This window comes from Nicotiana tabacum, chromosome 7 (genome assembly GCF_000715075.1).
Source record: "Nicotiana tabacum cultivar K326 chromosome 7, ASM71507v2, whole genome shotgun sequence".
Lineage (NCBI taxonomy): Eukaryota > Viridiplantae > Streptophyta > Magnoliopsida > Solanales > Solanaceae > Nicotiana > Nicotiana tabacum.
In genome coordinates, this window is record NC_134086.1 from 107,866,952 (window position 1) to 107,892,664 (window position 25,713).

The 25,713-nt window shown below is 33.6% G+C and overlaps 3 protein-coding genes across 3 annotated transcripts; 1 reads left to right on the forward strand and 2 right to left on the reverse strand.

The window, feature by feature from the left end:
• Window positions 1–7,214: 7,214 nt before the first annotated feature.
• Window positions 7,215–9,586, forward strand: LOC107832326 (non-specific lipid transfer protein GPI-anchored 31). Its single transcript, XM_016660149.2, has 3 exons — window positions 7,215–7,668; window positions 7,848–7,874; window positions 9,092–9,586. The coding sequence occupies exons 1-3, from the start codon at window positions 7,314–7,316 to the stop codon at window positions 9,268–9,270; spliced, it is 561 nt and encodes a 186-aa protein (XP_016515635.1). The 5' UTR covers window positions 7,215–7,313; the 3' UTR covers window positions 9,271–9,586.
• A 5,758-nt stretch (window positions 9,587–15,344) lies between these two features.
• On the reverse strand, window positions 15,345–17,390 carry LOC107832328 (protein SODIUM POTASSIUM ROOT DEFECTIVE 2). The gene is made up of 3 exons (XM_016660152.2): window positions 16,719–17,390; window positions 16,539–16,614; window positions 15,345–15,884 (listed from the first exon to the last, which is right to left on the reverse strand). Exons 1-3 carry the CDS (start codon window positions 17,085–17,087, stop codon window positions 15,766–15,768), a joined length of 564 nt encoding a protein of 187 aa, XP_016515638.1. The 5' UTR covers window positions 17,088–17,390; the 3' UTR covers window positions 15,345–15,765.
• A 1,291-nt stretch (window positions 17,391–18,681) lies between these two features.
• LOC107832327 (uncharacterized) lies at window positions 18,682–24,272 on the reverse strand. Its single transcript, XM_016660150.2, has 8 exons — window positions 23,852–24,272; window positions 23,067–23,203; window positions 22,686–22,947; window positions 21,710–21,845; window positions 20,052–20,143; window positions 19,245–19,368; window positions 19,095–19,173; window positions 18,682–18,921 (listed from the first exon to the last, which is right to left on the reverse strand). Exons 2-7 carry the CDS (start codon window positions 23,152–23,154, stop codon window positions 19,105–19,107), a joined length of 771 nt encoding a protein of 256 aa, XP_016515636.1. The 5' UTR covers window positions 23,155–23,203; window positions 23,852–24,272; the 3' UTR covers window positions 18,682–18,921; window positions 19,095–19,104.
• Window positions 24,273–25,713: the final 1,441 nt, after the last annotated feature.

A 25,713-nucleotide genomic window follows, 5' to 3' on the forward strand; every position in this document is an offset into this window, starting at 1 on the left:
AAATTCATTAAAATTAAATAATGCTTTAGATAAAACATCATTTTCACTCCATATCACCGAATTAAAATATAATCATTCTTAGCCTTCCAAATCATCCATAAAATAGATATTGCTAGTTGCAATAAGGTATTACTAAAGAACCATAAAAAATTATAACCACCAACGCCTACCCTCGTCCCTCCCCCGCCTTTACCTTCATAAAAAATAGTAATGCTTCACCGGTCCATCACCTTCTTTACCAAATACCAAATTTTTAAAGATGACCATCACCTCATTCCCACCATAAAAAAGAATTTTATTGCCCATTGTTCTTATTCATCATCTCTAATAGAGACCTGCCATAAAATTAAATCAAAGCCCATCACTTCTACCTCTGTTATAGCTGTTATCACCACAATCTATGGAACAAGAGGACTGCACTAGAACTGTAAATTGTAGATAAATTTTAATAAATACAATTATGATTCATCATGAACAAACTTCTCATCAAGAAATTTGGCAACAATCAAATAAAAGGGGTTAATTTATTTGTCTTTATCGGTGAAGTTATGGGTTTATGTCTGATTGGGAAGCAAATTTTCTATAAATTTGACAATAAGTGTTATTTTTGTTATTCTGCTATTAACTTTGTTTATGGTAGGTTCTCCGTTGATGGAGTATGGAGTTTCGTTCTACTTGCATTGCAAATTTCATCCCCGTCGATTTCACAAGGAATCCCGGAGCCAAAAGGTCCATTGAATAAGATAAATGGAAGGGTTTAAATAGGATCACAGATATCGGAGTCGGAGCAGGTCTTTAAAATTAGGTTTATAATTTATCTAGTTGGCAAGTTAAGAGAAGGGTCCCGATGTTACGGTGGACTTCTGTTAGGGTTAGGGACAATTTTGTATACTATCTTAATGGCAGGGACAAATTCAGATGGATAGTAGAACTAGGGATAAACGTGGCTAATTAACTACAATAGAGGAACATATATGACCTTGAATCAAATGTGAAGCTTACTACTTAGGAGTATGATGAACACACATGCACAACCAACAACTTGGATGATGTATTGTTACCAGATGCTACTAGTTACCAAAGATTATTAGGCAAACTCTTGTATTTGACAGTAACAAGCCAGATATTATATTTAGTGTTCAAACACTCAGCCAGTTTATGCATAAGCCCAAGAAATATCATATGGAGGCAGCCCTAAGAGTGATCAAATATATTAAGAATCACCCCGGGCAAGGAGTGCTCTTATCAAGTCAAAAGAAAGGTATAATCTCAACCTTATATGATGCTGATTGGGCAGCATGCCCTTTGACTAGGAAGTCTGTAACTGAATTTTTTCATTAAGTATGGGGATTCACTGATATCAGGGAAATAAAAGAAGCAAAGTATCATTTCTAGGAGCTCTGCAGAATCAAAATATAGAAGCATTGCCTCGATAATAGTTGAACTAGTCTGGATATTTCGACTACTTAAAGATATATGAATGGTGTTTGAATTACCTGTAACCATCTACACGGACAATAAGGCAACCATACAAATAGTTTCCAATCTTGTCTTTCATGAAAGGACCAAACACATAGAGATTGATTGTCACTTCATACGATAAAAAATACAACAAGGATTAGCCAAGATAGAATATGTGGGAACCAAAGAACAATAGGCAGATGTGCTGACTAAAGGGTGGCTAGAGCACAATATGAGTACTTATTGTCCAAGCTAGGCTTACATGATATATTCATACCACCTAGCTTGAGGGGGAATGTAGAAACAAGAGGAGTAACATGATAGAGAGTAAGAGAAGTTAGTTAGTGCACAATAATTACTGTTAGTTCTTTGAAGTACTGTAGACGTCTATTAGTTAGTTAGGAGATTAGGGAATTGTTAATTAATTGTTGGTGTATGAATACAGTTGTACAGTTACATTCAATAAACAGAAAAAATTATTGCTCTCATTTCTTTTTCATCTGCTCTTTCTCTTTGCATGTGCTCTTCCCCGTTCTAGGGTTCTTCCTCTCATTGAATCTCTGAAATCTAACACTCTAAGATTATTGAATTAATTCCCTCCATCTCTTCTATTGTTTTCTCAATTTTCAGCCTTTCGGTAGAAACAACCTCTTCCAAGTTAGCCACCATCTTCTTTTTTTCAGATAATTCCTTTCATCTTCCACGGACTTCAATGAAGTATTCAAGTTGTTGATTAACATTGCCATATGTGGTGGCATCTCTTCATCCCGCCATTCACATAAACCACATGAAGCTTCCTCGTCAAAACGAAGGCATTTGCAGAATCTATAACCACCATCAAAGGAGTCTTAGCCACAAAATAATTTGCAATTAAAGCACAACCACAACGATGCGATGAATCAAAAGAGACAGAATTTTCAGACATCTTGATTTTTTTGTTAATCAATAAAGGCGTAACTTTTACAACCAAATGCAAAATTCAAATGAAAGGACAAACATTAATTAGTTGAAAAAGAGAAATTTCGGGAAAGAAGTTGATATGAGCATATCCGATGACCTATGAACTAAATTGGGGAATAAGACGACTGAAATAGGTGAGTATAAGGTAAAAAGAACTGACCCACGCAATAAAAGGGTGGGTCAGATCAACTAAATGGGTTGAAAAATATCCAATTTCCATTTCAGCCCCACAGAGCCACGTGACTAAATGAAAGGCTGTCACATCATTTAATGAGACGCCCACATGTATTGCCGTTAGTCGCGAGAACAATTTTGATAATAGAATTAATGTCTCATACATTTTCAGACGGATAGGTTAACTAGGTTGTATGTAAAGATAAGGCTAGGCTAAGCCCTTTTCCATTTAGTTAAATATAACGATGCACACTTGGCGGACAATTTTGATTTTTTTATTTTATTGAAAAGTTACGAAGATCGAAATGCACTACTATTTACTATCACATATTTTGCTAAAATTTGAATGTTACAATCAAATTCAAAATTTAAAACTTACAAAGTGATGAAGTCATGATGTATGGATTACAGTGACTGCCACTAGGCAAGATTGGATGGGACATTTAACGTGTGGCATTTTCTGAAGATTCTGAGTAATCTGAGACTCGGGGCTAGGGGTGTTCATGGTTCGGTTTGGATCGGTTTTTTCCTAAAAAGAAATCAAACCAAGTAAGTCGGTTTTTTAAATATTAGAACCAAACCAAACCAATTAAGTCGGCTTTTTCTCGATTCGGTTTATGTCGATTTTTTGGTTTTTTCGGTTATTTGTCGATTTTTTCTTAAATATAAAACATACACTACCAAACACATATTTCGGCGATCACATTTTCAACGTAACACTATCAAATCAATTGTCCTTTGAGAAATCTATTATTTACCAAGATATATTGATGATAATTGAATCAAATAGTGATGAATAATTGAAGGACTCAATTAAAAATATACTCGCTCTGTTTCAATTTATGTGAACTCATTTGACTGGGCACGAGTTTAAGAAAAGAGAGAAGACTTTTGATCTTGTGGTGTAAAATGAGGCACATATATTTTGTGTGGCAATAAATCACTGTGTAAAGGTAAATTGTTTCTAAATAAGGAAAGAGATCATTCTTTTGGCACGGACTAAAAAGGAAATAGATTCACATGAATTAAAACGGAGGGAGTATTATTTTTAACATGAAATAGATTCTTACATTTAACAAAAGAAAACTACCAATTAAACTAGAATGTAAAGGTAAAGAACTGTACTAAATGTGCAAATGATTAATATTTACTATAAAATTTAAAACTTTGTATAAAGGTATACATATATATAGGTGTAATAATAAATTTAAAATAGCTACTCCTATATTCGGTTTGGTTCAGTTTTTTTAATTAAAACCAAATCCAAACTAAATTTGATCGGTTTTTAAATTTCAAAACCAAAACCAAACCAAACCAAACCAAAAAGTATCGTTTTTTTTGGTCGGTTTGGTTTGATTTTCGGCTTGGTTCGGGTTTTCGGATTTTTATGAATGCCCCTACTCGGGGCTGACCAATTTGAAAATGAAAATCAAACTTTCCGCCGCATAATATCTGGCAGCGTATTAGGAAAATCCAAAAAATATTCCTACTTTTAAAAATTGTGAGTGTTAGAAATCATTTCTTCCCATCCATGTTTCAATTACAAATTCGCTAGGGCAAAAAAAGGCAAAAAGTGAATGTTGGGCGTCAATTATGGCGTAAAGTGTCTCGCTCTATTTTTTCCAAATGTAAAAGAAACTAGATGTTTGGTCAAGCTTCTCACATATTAATAAAAGTATTTTTCTTTCAAAAAAATACTTCTTAAAAAATTTAAGATGTTTGATCAAGATAAAAAAGTGCTTTTAAGCGTAAGCATAAGCAGAAAATTAATTTGTTCAAAACAAAAATATCATTGCAATAAATTTATATTTTTTAAATTATTCCTTATTAATTTAATTTTTTTCTTTTTTTTCTACTATACTTTTCTTCTCTTTTTTATTTTCATAATTTTTTAATTTTCTTTCTCCTATTCCTCTTTGGAATATTCTCTCTATTATAAATAAATTCATTCTTTATATAGTGAGTTATAAAAGTAGATTCTTAATTTATATTGAAAGATGTATTTTTATATATTAAAATTATCATGTAAATAATAAGTAATACAAGGTACACAATATTATTGCTTTGAAATAACTCCATTTTATATTAACTAAAATCTTAAAATTTATATTGTTACTTTATATTTTAAATTTTAGTTGAATTCCTTTATAATAAATATTTAACTGCATATCTCTTTTTAAATAATACTAATTACAAACTGAATCCTCATTGTTCCTTTTTGTAATTGATATTTAAAAGTACTTTTTGAAAAAATTGTCCGACCACAATTTGCTTACAAAAAGCACTACTCAAATGGTTTAGCCAAACACAAATTGTTAATTTGTAAAAACACTTTTTCAATTTTTGAGCAAAAGTACTTTTCAAAATAAGTAATTGCTGGCAGCCTGGTTAAATGGGCTTAGATTACTTTTTTAATAATAATTTTACCTTTGGAAAAGGTCTAAATATACCCCTATAGTTTGAGAAAAAGTTTAAATATACCCCTCGTTATACTTTAAGTCCAAATATACATATGTCGTTATACTATTGATTCAGATATAGCCATATTCTATTAAGTTTGTCTAAGATGGACATCCAATCATATGTGACATTGATATTTGATGAGGTGGATGCCACGTGGCATGCCACTTCAACGCTCCTAACCCATTTTGCCCCTCCCTTATATTTTTGTTTTCCACAACTAAGATTTTCTTCCCCTCTATCACTATTACTGATACCATGAACAATATTGTATTCAAGGTTTGGTCTTTTATATATGTTTGTTTCTCCACTCATTGCTCGTATTGGATTCAAGACAATCCGAAACTTCTTGAATTTCAGGTAAAGTTTTCTTTCTCGAGAAACTGGATAATCTTTTTATGTACTACTAGTATGCATGATATTAGGGGTGATTAATTGAAGTACGAAGTTTTTTTTTTTGCACAGACCAGGCGCTCAAAGTATAAACATGGGCAACATTCAGTCTCATACTGTTAAGATATTCTGATTTGGTCTGAGTTGACTAGCTGAAAATCAATTTTATTCATAGTGGCGATTATACTAGCAATAGCGGTGGAGGGGAAGAAAAGTATTGGCGGAAAAATAAATAGAGGAGAGGGGTAAAATGGGTTAGGGGCGCTGAGGTGGCATTCCACATAGTATCCACCTTATCAAATGTCAGTGCCACATAAGATTGGATGTCCACTTTTAAAAAAATTAACAGAAGAGGAGTATATTTCAACCAGTAATATTATGGCAGGGCTATATTTGAATCCAAACTATAACAAAAAATATATTTAAACCTTTTCTCATAGTACTGGGATATATTTGACCAATCATTTATAAAAATTGAGCATGCATCATCATAGTAGGATTTGCATGCCTTGGGATTTTGCTTAGTCTTATTGAGGAGACAATTATCAAAGCAGAAGCTATTTTTTGGCAGAAAGACATTTTCTCTTAATTAGCTATCTCCAAGTATTCCTTACCCTTTAACGCATGAATTGAGCTGCTTTTTCATCGTGCCAAACATTTTCATGTCTAAGCATTATTTGGAAGGAGAAAAGAAAAGAGCAAGCATTAGAAAAAATTAAACAATGGTTAATGAAGTTTGGCCTAACAGTTACTACCAAATAAAGATCACTCTGCAGTCGGCTGAATCAAAAATATTTCTGTTTTTAATATAAACCTGTTTCCAATTCGTATCTTGGTACTGTCACTATTAATGAGTGTTAGAGTTAGTTAATTTGGTGCTAATTACAAGAGGTTTTGGCCTTTTCCGCGAAATTCTAGGGGTGTGCGGCGTTTCCTTTGCTTTTTTTAGCCGTTGGGAAAGTCCGGTGGAGTTTTTCCACCTTTTAATCAATTTGATCCCCAAAATAAGGGCTCGTGGGTCATATTTAAACGTTTGGAATATTACTTTTGAAAATAATAAAGTTGTTATGGGTCCGAATATTCACATAATCTATATCTCTATAGTAGTTACGTGCCAAAAGAATATATCGAAAAACTAAATCTGATTGGCAAATATTTGTAAACCGTACTCACGAAATTTAGCAAGTTCTTCACAATCAAAACGTGATAAGACATTCAAAAACTAAATAGAGTCCCATCCAATGCAGACTTCATAAAAATCAGGATATTAAAATAAAAACAAGCTCCCAAAACTTCGTTAAAGTCGAATTAAGAGATAAGCTACACAAAAAGATAATAAGGGAAAACGATATAGGGACTGCCGTTTGGCCATAATTTTCTTTTACTTTGTTTTCGAATTTTTTTTTGAAATCAATGTTTGATCATGAAAATTTCAAATTTTACTTAAGTTGAATTTTGAAAATTTGAAAAATACCGTAAAGTTATTTTTCAAAATTTTCATTTCTAGTTACTCATAAAAATTCAAAAATAGATCCAAATTTTATTTATGTCCAAGCATAATTTTAATTTTTAAATAATATTTTTACTTATAATTATTTTTGTTATTTTTTTTCTGAAATTTCACAATTATTATGTCCATACACCCACTTAATAGGGTTCAATTCATAGAAGAGAACACATTAATTTAGGATTCTAAACCACGTGTCCTTCATGCTTACATCATGACCCGACCCATTATCTTTTCAATCAATTTATACTCTCACTCCAACCTTTTCCTCTGCATTCTTCTGCAAACCAAAAACAGAAAAGTTTCGAAAACTTTCTCCATTTCTTCATCAACCACAGCTTTTCTATTTTCTCAAAAAATGGCTTCCAAAATGAACTCATTTGCTCTTTTTTGCCTTGTTTTAATGTGGGCTTTTTCCTCTACGACTGTAGAATCAGCATCTCGCCAGGCAGCGCCTGCTCCAGCGGTGGACTGCAACAACTTGGTACTGAACTTGGCTGACTGTTTGTCATTTGTTACAAATGGTAGTACAGAGAAGAAGCCACAAGGTACTTGCTGTTCAGGCTTGAAAATGGTGTTGAAAACAGACGCTGAATGTCTCTGTGAGGGTTTCAAAAACAGCGCTCAGTTGGGTGTTGTTCTTAATGTCACTAAGGCTATGGCTCTTCCTGCTGCTTGCCATGTTTCTGCTCCTTCTGTTAGCAACTGTGGATGTGAGTTTTCCTTATAAACATTTTTTTGGCTTTTTTCTCTTGGATTTTTTACTAGAAAAACATTTTCCCTAGCATTTGTGTGCTTTCTGCTTCCCACGAATAATCAGATTTGTTTTTAACTTAAAATTTTGTAATGTTGAAAATAATTGTATCGTTTTTTTTGTTTTGTATTTGTACAGTGACTACTGACACTGGAGCTGCCCCTGGTACGTACAGATCTAGCTTATAAGTATTAGTTATATTTTACTAGAATTCTTTTTTATGTCGGTTTGACTGTGGTCTTTTTGTTTGAGCTAAATGATTTCTGCAACGTGGTTAAATTAGTTCAAGTATAACGTAACATTCTTAATATTTGTAGACATAAAAATATTATCTGATGAGTGGTTAATTGCTAGATCTTGACCTCTAGTTGAATACCCTGTAATGAGATGTGGAAAGAAGGCAATTATTACTATTGAGAATATTTTGTTTCGTATTATTTTGAGTATATTCTTGTTTTATTGGTATACTGTTCACTTTCACGTGATGTGGGCGTTGCGCGGGTATGTCCGTGAGTACCCAAATCTTAAAAAACTGTACAGTAAAAAGAAGTAAAAAGAATCCCTAATAAAGTGTGTTCAATATATATTATATACCATTAAAATCTAATATTTTACATATATATATTGTGTAATTTTTTGATGAAGGGCTTGGGATTATGTAGCTTCGCCCCTGCATTCAATTGAACGTCTGTTTTGCATTAGTCCTAATTTGATCTTCAACAATTGGCTGGACCAATTTCTCTGGTTGAGGTTAGATACTATATATAAAACTATAAGACATGAATATATGGGAGTGCATTTCGGTTCTATAAAATGTATGCTTTTTGTTAATACTTAATTATTCTCCACGGGAAGTGGCCTATAGTTTAGGAGTATAATGAGTTCATCAGCTTTTGTTAAACGATTTCCTTATGATTTGATTTGTTAAGGGGTAAGCAATATTCAGTTTAAGCTGAACAAACTGGCCGAACTGAAAAGGTATTTTACAATAAGTACAGTCTTACAATTTTGACGTTGCAAATTTTAGTTTTCTCCATGCTCATTGGGTTTTTAATCCCGATGTGGGGCTTAAATCACTTTATTTAAATGAGTTGAGGTGTCTAGTTGAAACTCCGTGTAGTAGAGGGGCTGGATGACAGAACTGTGAGTATGACTATTTGGCTATTTGGCCTTTTAATTATCTAGAAGATGTGCATGTATATAACAGGGATATCATTATCCCTGTTGTAGTGGATTTGAAACCATGAGAATGTTGCATTTCCTATGTAGAAAGATCAAATGTATTTTGTTTACTATAGATGATGAAATACAACAAGTTCTCATATTGTACCAAGTGTAAGAACAGTTGGCAGTGGATTTAATTCTATTATTTTCTGATGCAGCTCTTTCTCCAATTGCTGTATCTCCTACCACATCAGCGGCAGTTGCTCCAACCATTGCCGAAGGTGCTAGTGAAGTTGCTCCGGCACCAGCTCCAGGAAGCTCCGATTCTACTACACTTGGTCTATCCATTGGGCAATTGGTTCTGACCGTAATGGCTGTAGCTTTCTCTTGGTTCTAAACATATTCAAGGATTGTGGTTTTTTGCTGGTTCTTAGCACATTTTAGGATTGTGTTCTGCGGGGAAACAGCGGAGATATTGTTGTGGTGTTTTGTTTTTGAACCTTGCTATTGGGTGCACTCTAATTCTATAAGTAGAGGTAGGCAATTTGTGAGACCAGCGTAAATAGTGATGACATGCAGTGTCACTTGTTTTTGTTATGAGTTTTTTATTTGGATGATTTCTCCTACTTTTGTTTTCGTTTGTGTTTCATTTAAATTGGTTCTCGATATTATTGCCCCCAAAAAAAAAGACTTTTACAAGTGTCCAAGTAAAATGGATTAGTTTTTGCTGCTGCGAACTGATATTTCGACCTGGAATAGCACTTAATTTAAAGCGGGCAATGCTTGGTTATTTACTTGATTTTGGTGCTTTTCACTTCTCTCCTTTTGACCTTTGTCTTTTATTATAGCAACGTGTATGGTGAAAGTTAACTATAAAATAAAGCTTATAATTCTAATTTGAAAATAAAAGGAAAAAAATAATTTTGTTTTACGTATAACAGAAAATAACAACTATTAAAAGTATTGATTGATTTTTTAAAGAAATAATAAAAAGCTTCTCTATTAAAGCATTTGTATCTAAACACTTAAATTAAAAAATGAAAAAATAAAAAAGAAATAGGAAAATACAAGAATGTTGGTGTAGGTATTCGAACCTTGTACCTCAAAGACAAAACCATCTTTAAAACTACCCTTCAACCATTAGGCCGCCCAGTGGTTAAGTATATAATAGAGACAACATTTTGGTTCCGGACTCAAAATTTATTGTTCTTTCACAGGCTTTTCATGGACTGGACCCTTGTATTGTCACTGAAGCTTGGTACTCCTTCAGTTTGCTTTTTCATGCATCAGTGAAAGTCCATTTTTCCTTGCTTTTCTGGCGAAGATTTACTATCTATGTTGGTTTGGTTCTCGTATTTTGTCTCTGAACATGGCTATGTCAGGATCCTTTTCATGTACTGGAGCTCAGCAGTTTGCTTGCACAGGACAATGGTCCAGCAGAATCTGTATCTGTTTGCAGGACTATTCGGAGAGTCCTGGAAAAAAGTAACTCTGACTCGTGGACTTGACCGTATTTGATTCCTTTTTATGTTAACTTTAGTTATTTTTTATGGCGGTGATATGCTAGTTAATTTGCGTGCACCTCTATTGTTTCATTAGTGAGTAATAATATCAATAATATAATAGCTTTTGCAATAGGAAGAAATTCTCTGGTGTTTTTGCGTTGGGTGAGTTTCCAATGTTTGTAGTCATTTTGTTAAACGTTAGGCCACATATATACTTCATTGATCGTGTTAGATTAGTAGATATCTAAAGAAGGAAAACACATGGATTTGTCTAAGAAGGCAACTAGTCATACTTTAACGGCTTAGATTAGTTCTTTGATGTCGGTTCTGTTTCTAGTTCTAGTAATGAAAAGAATTTGCTATTACAAACAAAGAGGAAGTCGTAGAAAAAGTACGTAGTAGCTAGGGTGTCTCAGAGCAGAAGGTGAAGTGCATGCATTTGTGAATGGGGTTGGCAGTTGACCTCTTTAACTTTCACGCCACAAAGTTCAATCTAAAAGGAATGTCATTGTTGATCATAATTGCCTAGTTATTCCATCTTGTTGATTCTGTTTCAAAATGCCTCTTGACCTCTTCTAGGTTGTAGACGTCTCAAGGTTTCCTATCTGCTAAATTATTGGTGGATAGAGTTAGAACAATCGGCTGTGATACGGGTACCATCCACATAAAAAAAATGTTGTAAGTGCCTTGAAGGTATTTCAATTTTCCATTACTAAGGTTTCTATAGTTCTAAAACATAAAATTTTTACTTGTGAGTTCCTTTTCCAGATGGTAAAGATAACAAATTAATTACTATGATTTGAGTTGTGAATTCCTGACCACTAGGATGTTTCTGGGTCTCAAAAAATTGAAATGGAAATGGTGTACTTTCCTGTTTTCTCATGTATTTACTTGCGTAACATATTTAAAGCTAATTCTGCCAACAGAAGTTTACCGGTCTATGGATTCACATATTGTATTTCAAATACTTTCAGTTCAAATGTATAGTATGATATGAATCTAAAAGTAGTGGCGTACGCAGGATTTTTCTTAAGTGGTGTCACTATTAAAGAAGCGAGCAATGAAAAATTCATGAAAATGATTTTTTAGGAAAAGAAAAACTATTCAAATCATAGTACTTAATACGTGATTTCAAGGTCGAAAGGAGCTTCTTGAAGATATGCTACTACTGCAATATTGTCATTTAAATGACATTTTCGAATTGTTAAAAGTTTTACTTTGATCTAATTTTATGGACAACTTTGATAATTTAATTTTGAAATCTTGAGAGACGCTTTAGAGAAAATTTTCAAATAAATTTAAGCTGAACTACAAATTAAAATATCAATTAACTCAACTTTGAATTTTACCCGCAAAGAAGAACAATGAATACCGTTAAGAAGTTCTAACCAAAAAGAAAAAAAATGAGGAAGATAACTTAAATGGGACCAACAGCGAGCTCATTGTAGAGAAAGAAGTACAATACGTTTCCGACAGGTACTATGATTTTAAGTTTGGTAAAATAACCTTGTTATAGAAGCACTCAGATATTTGTTGTAAGTTGTAACTAAATTATTTGTTGTTTATTCTCCTAGTTGGAGACTTTCAGGTGAGCTCAAAACATATTTAAAACACACAAAACGTAAGCGAGGAGATTGGAACCGCTGACAGAGCACTAAGCATTGAGGCGCTCAACCATCAAACCAGCGGGCAAGTGGTGTCACTTTAAATATTTTCTATGCTGATACGTTTTCTTGTGTATTATTTCTACATATATTTTGTAAAACTTTCCGACGAAGCGGTGTCACGTGACACCACTTCAACCAAGGTGCATCTGCCCCTGTATAAAAGCGGAAGACAAAAAATTAAAGATAAAGGATAGAATTTGAGAATAGACGCAATAAAGTAGTAATTGAAAACAATTGACAAAGATCAATCACCCAACACTTACATAACAAAGTGAACCTAAACTAGAGGAATGCCTTCAAGTGGTAGTGTGATTCCACTTGAAGAATACACTTGAATAAGTTGTCATCAACAATGACAAACCACCATTACACCTCTCAAAGAATCTTTATCATTCATCAAAATTAGTCTCTCTAAAATGAAGGCCTTAAGGGCTATTTATACTAGAATGGGTATTTGACCACAAAAGACCCAAATGCCCCTAAGCTAATTCTAAGGAACTAAGTGGGGTCACTTATTACAAGTAGCCTCCAATTACATGTAGTCTTCACTTGATGGCAAATTACACATATAGCCTCCAATTGCGAAAATAGCCATCAGTTGACTACTAAAAAGCATGTTGGCTATCTTGGATCGTATCATCCTCCCCTTCTTGAAAAGAATTCGTCCTCGAATTCGAACCTTGCAAACATGGAAAGGAATGAGGATAAATATTAACTCATCAACATGCAAATATATGCATGGTAATGATAAAACAAGAAAGTGTCCATGCATTCTTTTGACCAGATTCTTCCTAATAGGCACAAAAATTCCTCTAAAATCATGTACAAAACATCATCACTTTGAGTCATAAAATCTCCCGAGTAAGCACAAAGTATGACTCTTATGAGCTTAACAAACAAGGGAAATGAATTTGGTAGTGCAAACATTGAACCATACCACATGTATAAAGCATATTTAGATCTATCAACTCTCTTATCTTTCAAAGTCACTTTATACCAAGATTCAAAATAATCAAGCTCAGGTTTCCATAAAAACTTTTTAACACCAAAAAATAAAACATCAAGCATTTCATACTTACAAATAATTGTGCATAGTAAAGACACGTCATAATAAGACTCATGCACCATTTTAAACCAAAAATCTCTACCACATGTATCAAAGTGAACACTCTTGAAGTATAACTAACCATCCTTAAGATCAACAAAGAACACATTTTTAAACAACATAATAGGCATTTGGCTCAAACACAAATCACAATTATAAAGTGAATCACCGGGATCAAACACAAATATTATCCCGAAATCATCTCTATATTGGCCACTTGGCAACTCACAAGATAAATATAATAGCAACATCAACAAATCATAGTCAATAAGTACACAACTGCTACTAAGAAAGTCAGGGTACATCCAATTACCTCCATGGCTTTAGAAAGACAAAAAATAAGCACTAACCAATCAAACATACCATCATTACCTTGGATAAGCATTGAAATTTCAAAACCTTTTGTTGGCCGAAATGGTAGCTTCAAACAACTATCTCTCTTATGGTTCCCTATTTGATTATCATTCACAAAGAAGTTCAAAATATTAGTGAAGTCACCACAAGAAGATTTATCACATTTAAAATCAAAGAAGTTATTCCATGCTTCAAAGTGATCATTCTTGCATTTTATCGTAGAAGCATTTACAAAGCTTGACCAAAATGTATCCTCAAAGCGTAAAGTAGAGAAATTAACACTAAAGCTAGCATCAACTAGCTCACTCCCCTTGTTATCAAAAACCTCTTCATCTTTGAGAATAGCATTAGGACTTTCCTTCTCAAAGGAACAAGTTAACTTCTTATTAGAATTTTCCTCTTCAAAGGAACAAGAAATTCTCCATTGATATCCTTCACAATAAAGAAAGAAGGAGTTAGGTTGTTCAAGCAAGTAGGTTCATCCTTCTCAACTACACCAAGTAGATATAAGCAAGAATTATTCATATCAAACTTGAAAGAATCAAATTCACTCTCAAATAGTTATAGTTTGGAGCTATACTTTGCAGTAGTTTGTGCGTAAGCTAAACCTTAAGCAATGTAGAGAAGCCAAACCTAAATAAAAGTTGCTTAAATAAAGATTTCTAAGGAAAAACTATCGAAGTAAATCAATTTTTAAGGCATCTGAAATCCTAATTTTTTAAAAAAGTATGTGTAAATCAATGTGTAAGAGCGAATGTGCTCAAGAATTGATACAGATCTTCATTTTTTAGCTTTGGGCTTTTTGAATTTTCAACCTTCATTTTTTTTTTGTTAACCACCAAACTTTAATTTTTCTTGTCTTTTTCCTTTGTCCTCTTGTTAATAATATTATTTCCTTTAATATAATATAGATGTAAGATACAAAATATTTACTTAATTAATTCTTTCTTAAAAAAGAATACCTACCATAACTGAATTATACACAAAATTTAATTAAAGATACCTATAATAATGTATATTATTCACAATAAGGTTAAATACAAAGTTTGTACTAAATAAAAATTATTATTTCAACTTAAAATTAATGTGTAAGATACAAAACGAAATTAACAAAATTTTAATTAATTCTTTCTTAAAAAAGGATATCTACCGAATTATACACAAAATTTAATTAAAGATACATATAGTAATGTATATGATACCTATAGTAATGTATATTGTTCACAAATAAGGTCAGATACAAAGCTTGTACTAAATAAAGAATTATTATTTCAACTTAAAATAAATGTGTAAGATACAAAACGAAATTAACGAAATTTTAATTAATTCTTTCTCAAAAAAAGATACTTACCATAACTGAATTATACACAAAATTTAATGAAAGATACCTATAGTAATGTATATGATACCTAGTAATGTATATTGCTCACAAATAAGGTCAAATACAAAGTTTGTACTAAATAAAGAATTATTATTTTAACTTAAAATTAATGTGTAATATACAATGATTCTTTCTCAAAAATGATACATACCATAATTGAATTATACACAATCTATATTATACACAAATTTAATTAAAGATATCTATATTTATAGTATATTGGTTTGCTTAATGAAAATTCCATCCTTTTTTTTGTGTACGTCTTTCGTCATTAAAAAGAGAATATTTTTATTTTTAGTTTAAATTTTAAAATAATTGGCTTTGATTAATTAAAGAATAAAATTCAACTTACAGAAAATCTTGGACTACTACTTCCATTAAATATGTTTCCATTTATAATTCAATTTTTTATGTTGTCTTAAAATTGTCAAGTGACTTCATTTTAGCTTGCCACTTGACTTAATAACATGCTTCACTACTTTCCTTTTAATACTATACAGATATACATGTGAAGTGTCATTTCTCGAGAGAAACTGGAAAAATAAGCTTAAGTTTGGGTAATGGTGGACAAAAAAAATTAAAAAACAAAAACTGGCTCAAAGTTTTATATAGGCCAAAGACATCAGCATCAATACTGGCATTGTTCACATGTTGGCATTTTAACAATTTTCCACAGCTGACCTTTTCAATGAGGGGACCATAGGATTTAAACAGTCTACCTAAATTGAAAGTAAACACAAAAATACTTTTGAGTTAATTTTTTGGCTACTTCTTTTAAACAGTCTTTCTCTCCTGTTCATGCAATGATCAAATCAACCAACATTGTTTGGCCACTTTTAGGTATGCAGTTCTTCTTCTCTTCTTCTTCTTCAACAACTATTCAGGGCCAAAATTCAGCTCTTTTCACTTTCGATATGCTTTCCAACACACCAACAGGTGACACGTGTCCCATCACAGTTACCCTTTTGCTGTCCAAGTCTATGCTGAATGATGTTACCCCTGCTAATTTAAAATAACTCGAAATCAAACCATTCCCTTTAATAATAATATTTAAATTATATACCTTGCACATCAATTTAGTCGGCTATAACAGCATTTTGGAAGATAAGGTCATATGTAGTAATCATGAAACGTTAATCTTTGACGAAATACGATTTATTATGGTCATTATTGGACATGATTGCTCATACTATCATAGAAAAACAGTAGGTAAAAGAAAATTCTTGAAATTGCAAAGGGCATGCAAATTATGCAACTGCTCAATTATATATAATGGAAAAATTGTAAGTCTTCTGCTTCAAGTTGAAACCTTTTAAGTATATTCAATGTGGCTCGTGATCTTTCTTGCGTACATTATTAATCATTGTCTCCAGTAATAACTTAGTAATTAGTTTCCTCCAAATCCAAAATAAAAAATAAAAAATCTCTGCAATTTGACAGTGTTCTTTTTCATTTTTTGCACATATGCTGCATGATAGAAGGTGAAAAAAATAATAACGCTAACTAAACTTCGCTAAATGAAAACTGCAGTGATGTATTTTATTGTCTGATTTTTCTAACTTTACCCGTTTTTCTATGATAAAATTATCAAGAAGGGGAGAAAAAAAAAGATTTATCAAGTCAAATAGCAGTGGTAGTATTAAGTTTGTATACCTTCCATTTTGGAGAGATGTTTCTTCACTTTACCAGCACAGCCTTGACAATGAAGAGATACCCTCATCACAACGACCTGCATTAATATATGCTACCACCTTAAACACACTATATTTTTTTTTATCCAATGACTAAATTAAATACAAAAATGCTTTTTAGATCATAAAAGAAATATGTAACCTGGAATGTGTTATCTGAAGAGAGTAGTGAAGGAACAACAATTTGGGAACCTTTTTCTTCATCTTTCTTAATAGTCAAAACAGGAACAGAGGAAACAGCACCAACACCATTTCTTGATTTCCTACTAATAGTAGCAGCAGTACTGATCATAGGCATAGAACCAAGTGTACGAGGTACATCCCCTAACCTAGTACATTTGGAGTAGTTGTTAATTAATTTTGCATGTTCTTCCGCCAACATTCTACGTCGCGCCGTCGGCACGACAGCCGACCTTGAATCACAGCTCATGCACACTGCAGTTGCCACTTCAGGCTGGCACATAAATCCTCTGATCATCTTCCTGCTGCCTCCTAATTTTTTGTAGTTCATATCCTTAATTAGCTTTATGTATGAAAATGTATTTTGTGGTATATTTCCTTTGTTTTGGGGATGTGGAAGTAGTAGGGACAAAGTTTTTGAGGTTGTTCTGAAAGATATATGGTGTATAAATATGGGCAAAATGAAGTGAGGAGAGTAGAAGTAATTAAGGGAAGGAATGCTTCTCTTTATGACTTAGCAACCAGTGGGGCTTGGTACTTGCTAGTGGTAGAGTTGCATACTTCACAGTTTTTCTATAATGAATTTAAGCTATATATGCTAATAAGACAGAGAGTTGCAATTTACCATATTATTATATGTTAGTTACTATATTTATAACGTTACGGGTTACCAACTATACTTATGACATAGATTTACCTCGAATAACCTTAAGAGTGACTTGATCATATAAATATAATTTTACACTATGGATGCGTAGAACTTAAATTCTTGTAGATTTACTATTCTTAAGCCATGTTTGCATATAAGGAAATAAAATAAAGTGGCTAAAACATTAAATCGTCTGCCGATTATTGTATCCCTGAAAGAGACTCATGAAAAATAGTAGTTATACTTCAGTATTCAAGACAAGTTCTTACTTTTAGTACAATGAAAGTAACAATAGACTTATTACTCAGGGGCGGAGCCAGAGTGTTGGACACGGGTTCGGCCGAATCCAGTAGCCTTAGTTCGAACCCTGTATTTGTTTTAAAAATTCCATTAAAAATGTATAAATTATTAGTATAGCACCCAGTAATTTCAAACGATTAAAATCCCGAACCCATAAGCATGAAATCTTTGCTCCGCCTCTGTTATTAGTCATAAAAAGTAGGAGGGATATATTATAAGCTTTGAAGTTGGATGGTCAAATGAATCAGAGATGAACAGATGAGTATCAGTTTTAGTAGTAGCACAATAAATGAATCTGTAAGGTCAAGACTTTGGGCAAATACAGTACAACTCAGTTCGAACTACTACTTTTTTGTTGCTGTCCACAAGGAGCAAAAGTTTTCAAAGTCAGAGATTTGAAATTTGTCCGGATTCCTGTGAATGGAGCCCCAGAATAACAAATACAGTACCAAATGCCATCATAAACCAGTTCAAAACAGAAATTGCTTTGATTCTTTTGGCTATTTCTGTGTACAGAAATTTGGTTAAAAACAGCCGAGTCCTTACGGTTTCATTAATTTCTGTGAAATGTAGATAAAAATGATACACAAAATAGGATATAACATAATTGTTTCTAAGGTTTGGTACATCATGGTAGCTCTTTACTAAAGGCTGCTAACTAGCACTTTTAGGATATGCTCAATTGAGCACCAAATACATCTGTATTTACCTTACATTATAGCAACTTGCTTCTACCAAAAACTAATACATCACCTTCCTTCTTTAGTATATGGGGTTATTGGCGTTGCAGTATCCTAAAGTCAGATGAAGATGAAGTCAGAAAACGAGTTTCTTTGGGTGGTCCTAAAGATGGATGACAAATTATATTGTGATAACAACCCAAGCCTAAAAATATTCATGAACATTTATTGGTTGGTTTAAGATTAATAGACACATCCCTTTCCTTCCAGATATTGCATACGCACAGATAAAATACTTTATTTAGTGAAAAAGTCACTCTCAAACTGACCTAGCAAGACAAGATATACATATTACATATGTTTGTACATAGAAGAATCAACTCTTACTATTTTCCCTCTCTTTTTTGTTCTAAAGTACTAAATAGCAAAATCTACAGTTTTGTCTTCATTAATCAGCAATACAATGCCGGAAACTTCTAATTTCATCCTCATTAATCAGCTCAGCAGCATGCACTTGGCCATATACGGTGCTAATCCTGTAATCCATCGTAATTCGTAACTGAATTAACATGAAGTTCTAAAACAGCAGGAGTCAACCGGAGACCATATATTTTCATATGTACAGAGTCTTCGATTGAACAGACTTTGATGGATATAGAGATACATAAAATTAAAAAGGGCATTGTTAGATTCCGGTTAGAGTTCATACATGCTGAGGTTTAGAACACGATATCACCAAAATAAGCAGTTATGCTCTTCAACCTTCCATGAAGCATATTCTCTTCAATCTGCATAAGGAAACCGGTTCTAGTAAAACTGTTTAATGGACCATTTAGCGCAACAAAGAGAAGCAGACTACCTCGACTTTCATAGGGGGAGAAGACAACCAAGAAAGCCCTTCAACTTGCTGTAAGTCCACATTACGAGGCAAATACATAATGACATTTGGTGTTATGCTTTGAGCAACTTGGAACAATGAATAACTGCACAAAAAGTAAAAGAGCTTTTTCAACATGTAACTTATTAAAAAGTCTCAATATAAAAACCCCATCCTGATCCTATTAGACGGAAATAAGGTGCATTTGGACTATAGCTCATTAGACAAGATCGGAACATATTAACATAAGGATTGAAAATATTCTCAGATTTATGTTTTTAAATTTTTAATTTTTGCTAAGTTACTCTCAGATTATCAACAGAACTAGAAATACAAGTATTTATTTATTAAACCATGGACAGCAGTTGAAGATTGGATTAATTATAACCCCTCCTAACCAGACCCAACTTCTCAATCACATCTGGGAAATTTTTATATGAAACAAAGCCTGATGATCAAGCTTTGATTCCCACCTTTCAACTGTACCACCCTTTTTGGCATATTTATCTTTATAGAAAAGTTCTTGGGGTAATTTAAGATAAATCTGAGGGGAAACGAAATGAAAAGAAAACAAAAGTTGAATTGCCAAGTGTATTATTGATTTTCAGTGACACCAAAAGCCAAATATATGGAAAGAAAAATTAACATAGCGTAAAAAGAGTAGATATAGATTTTACTGAAGAGTGCAACTGACAATGACAGGTCTAAAATGCAACATGAGAAAGTAACTATGAAATAACAAAAACCCAAGTACATAGAAACAACTAATTAGCCAAATGCAGGACATACCCATTTTTTGGCTTCAGTAAGTCGAGGGTAAAAGTTTCATTTGCCTTATATGCTGGACCACCCCATGGAGGTGAAAGAAATACTACGTTCCCCTAGTAAAGAGAAGATGGTAACATTTAGGAAGAGAAACTGCAAAGGGGAACTTAGAGAATGGAAAGGATTGAATGGTAGTCCCTCAACAACGCATTATTGGTCTCCCTAAATTTTATGGACTTGCAATGCTCAAAACCTTGCAACAGCGTTATTTATTGATCCTTGGGGAATCTATTATCCAATTCTTTGCTGAGAACATATCGCTTGGTGAAAGTACACAAACACATAATCGATGGTCCAAATGCAGCTATCCAACCCATCAAGATCTAACATGCTTTAGTTTCATGCTACTCCAAGGTAAGTGGAAAAATAGCATAGCAAAGAAGTAGAATCTATCAACAGGTAGTTTAAAATCCTCTCACGGTTTAAAAATTTAAGGAGATCTAGTGATACTCTTTAGTGACGGTCAAATTTTGGGATTTAAAAGTTTTACCATCTACTTACAGAACGGGACAATATTTATCGTCAAAGCTACTTCAAGAGGCAATTTCTACGGACATCCAGTGTCAAAATAATTTCATGCAACTAAGGCTGCTTCCAGCAACAAATAAGCAGAGGCTCCTTCCAGTGACAGAAGCAAGCATTTTTGTGGAGACAAATCTGGAATCCTGGATCATACATCATAAGATGGAAACAACAACAGACTTAACCTCACTAGACAAAACAGGATGTTGTATCATCCTCTCTCTCTCTCTCTCTCTCTCTCTTTTTTGTTTAAAAAAAAAATCAAGAATGTTGTATCATCCATTTTTTTATGCCAATGGCTGCAGAACAGCCTAAGCTTTAGCCTTGACACAATGGTAAATGTGCTCCAGAACAGTTTGCAAGACATAATAAATGATTTAAAATCATTTTGGTTTTCAAGATAGTGAAACTAGACGAGGACATAATTTCAAAGCTTAACGAGACAAAATACACCAGAATCACATTTTCGTTAATCTAAGCAATGTTTATCATTTTTGTTGATCAAAGCCATATCTATTATCTAGACCAAAAAAAAAGAAAGTTATAATTAAACTGCCAAACAGAAAGAGCAGTTAACGTGGATCTCTAAATCAAGAGTTCCAAATCAATAGTGCATCATGATTATAACAACCAAACACAATTGTCAAGTTATCTAAATACCAGTAAGATTGCGTGAAGCATAAAACAGCCTCACTCTTGTGCAGGGGTAAAAGATTGACTTTTGACCATTCCCAAACTGCACGGCATATAGTCTCATTCTGCCATCAGCTAAATCCTGACAGTCCCATACTGTTCCTTTCTAAAATCTTAATATCCCGGAAGGATAATATTGAGGCAGCATGAGCCTCATACCAAATGTGAAAATCATGAACATGTTAAACACTTCTAGATATAGAAAGTTAATATAACAAAACAAATGCACGATCCACTTACACAGAAAAACCAACAAATATTCCATAACATCCAGCTTATCATTTCTATCGACTCCAGCTAGATAAAGATACTATAGCTTTTAACAGAGAGGATATACGTATACCCACAATCGACAGGGAGATATAAATATATATAGAGAGAGAGAGGGAGGGAGGGAGAGGATGCACCTTCAAGGATGGGGCCAGTTGGAAAAAGTCTCCCACAATGAAATCAATATGCTCTTCAACACCGTATACCTTTGCATTTTCAAAAGCCAATGCAACTTTTCTAGGGTCAATATCAATTGCAATGACATGATGACACCTATGTATGAGATCATGGGAGATAATGATATGTTATGAGTCTAAGAACCATAAAAATCATTAAACTACCATTCTCTTATCAATAGCTTCAAGAAGATATTTCTCAAGACTCATGCAGGTAGCTCATATAGAGGAAGTGCACTAGATTTATGACCAATCACCATAAAAAAATTGCATCTTTGAAAGAAGCAATAGTCTTTTTGAGTTAACATTGAAGTAAATGCAATTTATCAAAAAACAAATGCTTTTTTTTTGGGAAAATCCACTAGGCGATGAAGTCTAGGGCTAGTTTTTATATACATAAAACGAACAAAGTACCATAAGTTATTACAAAGAGTACGGAAATAGAAAATGATAAATACATAACCCCTATTGTCAACTTTGAGTAAATATCACCCAAAATTGACATCACAAATCGACCTAGGTACTGAACATTGCAAAGACAATGCAACTGGTACGTACACTGAACATTATAGCATTCCCAACTCTTGTAGAATTACTATCTGATTTTACTACTTCTTTGAGACCAGACAAGCAATTCAACCAACAGAACATTTCAACTTCTAAACCTATAATCTCACAGAAATACAGGTCTACGAGATTGACTAAGATTTAATGAACTCTTATATACAAAACAAGTAAGGAATAATTCTCATTTTTGCGTATACTAGGTGAATTTCCACTTGAACAACGCACAGAGAAATAGAGAATGGCAGTAGAGAAATTAATTAATGGGTTCATTTCCATCTTTTATGTTCTTTGTATTAGAGGCAGACTAAAAGAAGACCCCAAAAAATAATTGAAAACAAAAGGACTCAGCAATAAACGCTACACTACATACATAGTTGCAAATTGGATAGCATTGCCACCAACACCAGCGAAAGCATCAATGACGACACCGCCTCCACAGCGGGCGGCATGCCTGACGGCAATCTGCTCCGGCGTAACCGAAAACCAGCCCTCTTCATCCATCTTAATTCCTTCGTCATATCTTAAGAAAAGATCATATCTTTGGACCCAATACTTCTTCACCAGTGGGCTAACTCCTTCTTCTCCTTTAACAGCTACTGCTTTTTTACTTCTCCGTTTTGCTTTTATCTTGACTATGAAAAGAAAAAAGTTCTCAAACTATTGGGGAATGGTAAAAGAGGTTAGTTTCCAGATTATGAGAGGATAGAAATTATCAATGAAATTGTTGATTCTACTAGCCAAATGGGGTTACCTCTTCTCTTGAAAAACTTGGGTTTGCGTTTTCCAGCAGAGCAACGGCGTTTAAGTAGCGCTGCAACTTCAGTAATCACACTATTCATTTTGGCGTTTCTCTTAATTTTCACAGAGACAGAGAGGGAGAGAGAGAGACTGCAAATGTTTTTTCAATGGAGAATTTTGAGAAATCAAAGCTTTCGAAACGAGATGACGCGGGGTGGGGTTCTTCTAATGGAGAACTGGGGAAAAGGAAAAGAAACAAGCAAAAAGGAACTATAGCTCTCGACTGCTTGTAATGAAAGTTTTGGTGAAAAATGAAAATGGTATAAATGGACCCTTATGTTTGGGAGTAGGTTTAATATAGTCTAAGTATATTATTAAGCAGTTCTGATTTTTTAACTTTATCAAAGGCCAAATACATCGGTCGCCCCTTAAAGTTATGCTCACTTTTCACTTACACACTCTATCTTAAGTCTGTTCCAATTGAATACTTCAGCCACATTTCATATGTTCCATTTAGACAAAAAGCTCACATGGCAAGTCAAGTGTTCCTCACATTTTTCATGCGCGTAAAATGGTCCAAAAAAAAAAATCCTCACCCTTTTTCTCTTTTTTTCTTTTTTCTTTCCTTTTCTTCCTCTCTTACCTCCTTCTTCGAGGAGTGAAACATCAATTTGAATTAGAAAAACACTTCCCTATCCAGCAATAATTCTCTTGCTTCGAATCCCACTTTAGTGCAACCAATTCACACATACTCCGACAAGGAAGGGACAAAAACTAACAAGATGAGAAAGATGGTACCTGAAAGGGAGGAGAACGCTCAAGTTCGTAGCGAATGAGTCTCAGAATGTTCCCTTCAAATGCTTCCCTTTGCATCTCCAATATGTAATCTCTACTCAAATTAAATATGACTGGCCGGGGTTGCTGCTGAAGCAAAAGCCTTTTGGTTATTCCTCCTAAGGGTCTGACTAATCAACGAGCCATTGTCGATGGAATGAATAGGCAAGTTCCCAAAGGAAAGCGAAGGGCTTAAAGAGGGTATAACAGTCCTCATTCTCTCATTCCCAAAGACGTCAAGTCTCAAATCTAAAGCTTTGACAAACCTCCAGTAAACTCTGGCAAAGCTTTGATAGACCACCAGCAATTTCTAGATGTACTTTCTCATATCAGATCTGGGGAAGAAAATAAAAGAAGTGAAGAGTTTACCGGACTGTGCAAATATAGATCACTAATTGATTACTTATGGCAAAATTTGGCCCATAATACGTGAAGCCTCCATGTCCGTGTTGCGGAAGCCGAATATATAGAGAGTGATTAAATCACAACTACTATATCTAATGGTAGTTAATAAATAGTAAATAAGACAATAATAAAAGGAACACCGAAAATTAACGAGGTTCGGCAAAATTTGATTTTTTCCTAGTCCTCAGACACAATCAACTCAAACTTTATTTCACACTAAAAATACAAGTGAAATACTACGGTGTATTCGTAATACTCTAGATGTTAGATTGATTTTTGAGCAGGAAGATAGTCATTATCTGGTTGGATATTGTGACTTAGATTATGTGGGTGATCTGGACAAACGAAGATCAACTATTGGTTATGTGTTTACTTTTGCAAAGGCACCAGTTAGTTGGAAGTCTACTTTGCAGTCAATAGTTGTTTGTCTACAACTGAGGCAGAGTACATGGCTATTACGGAGTCTGTAAAAGACGCAATTTGGCTTCAAGGGTTGCTTAGAGAGCTTGGTATTGGTCAAGAAAATATCACACTATTTTGTGATAGTCAAAATGTTATCTAGTTAGCAAAGAACCAAGTTTATCGTGCAAGGACGAAGCACATTGATGTTTGATATCACTTTGTATGAGATATTATAGAAAAAGGTGGAATCATGGTGCAGAAAATTCGGACTACAGACAACATTGCCGATATGCTAACGAAAGTAGTGACTGCGGTCAAGTTTCAACATTGTTTGAACTTAATCAATATTGTTGAACTTTGAAGATTGAAGTTGAAGACACAATCAAAATTTATCAGTAAGAGAAAATTAAAAATGTGGAATCTTGCCAAGGTGGAGATTTGTTGAATTTGTCAAGATTGATGTGAACTAGTGTGAATATTTGAAACCTCTTTTTGGAAGAAATTGGTAGATGCATTTTCATGCATTTATTGCATGTTCATACTTAATGTGATGTCATGCATGACATTATTAGGGCAATTTCCCTTCTATAAATAGCAAGGATTTTGTTCATTTGTAAACATCTCTCACTTGCCTTCTTATCTCCTAAGGCATTTGATTCTTCTTTCTCCCTACGTTGATGATATGTTGATAGCTTCCAAAGGTCAAGAAGAAATTGAGAAGTTGAAGATTCAACTAAGAAATGAGTTTGAGATGAAGAATTTGGGTGAGGCGAAGAAAATTCTTGACATGGAGATAAAAGAGATAGACATTCAAAGAAACTCTATCTATCTCAGAAAGAATACTTGAAGAGAGTAATCGATCGATTTGGCGTGAATGACAACACGAAGTCGGTTAGCACTCTACTTGCTCCTCACTTTAAGCTTAGTGTTGCTATGTCGCCGAAGAATGAAGCTGAACGAGAGTATATGTCAAGAGTGCCATATGCGAATGTCGTTGGTATCTTGATGTAGGCAATGGT

What these genes read in the sequence shown, in the direction of transcription:
- LOC107832326 (XM_016660149.2), top strand. Translation starts at nt 7,314, where the DNA reads ATGGCTTCCAAAATGAACTCATTTGCTCTTTTTTGCCTTGTTTTAATG. An exon ending in TTCTGTTAGCAACTGTGGAT is followed by an intron (nt 7,669 to 7,847) that starts GTGAGTTTTCCT and finishes GTATTTGTACAG; the next exon opens with TGACTACTGACACTGGAGCT. An exon ending in TGACACTGGAGCTGCCCCTG is followed by an intron (nt 7,875 to 9,091) that starts GTACGTACAGAT and finishes TTTCTGATGCAG; the next exon opens with CTCTTTCTCCAATTGCTGTA.
- LOC107832328 (XM_016660152.2), bottom strand. Translation starts at nt 17,087, where the DNA reads ATGAACTACAAAAAATTAGGAGGCAGCAGGAAGATGATCAGAGGATTT. An exon ending in CTTCAGATAACACATTCCAG is followed by an intron (nt 16,615 to 16,718) that starts GTTACATATTTC and finishes ATATTAATGCAG; the next exon opens with GTCGTTGTGATGAGGGTATC. An exon ending in ACATCTCTCCAAAATGGAAG is followed by an intron (nt 15,885 to 16,538) that starts GTATACAAACTT and finishes TTAAATTAGCAG; the next exon opens with GGGTAACATCATTCAGCATA.
- LOC107832327 (XM_016660150.2), bottom strand. Translation starts at nt 23,154, where the DNA reads ATGAATAGTGTGATTACTGAAGTTGCAGCGCTACTTAAACGCCGTTGC. An exon ending in AACTGGCCCCATCCTTGAAG is followed by an intron (nt 20,144 to 21,709) that starts GTGCATCCTCTC and finishes TCTCTTTACTAG; the next exon opens with GGGAACGTAGTATTTCTTTC. An exon ending in CTCCCCCTATGAAAGTCGAG is followed by an intron (nt 19,174 to 19,244) that starts GTAGTCTGCTTC and finishes TTCCTTATGCAG; the next exon opens with ATTGAAGAGAATATGCTTCA.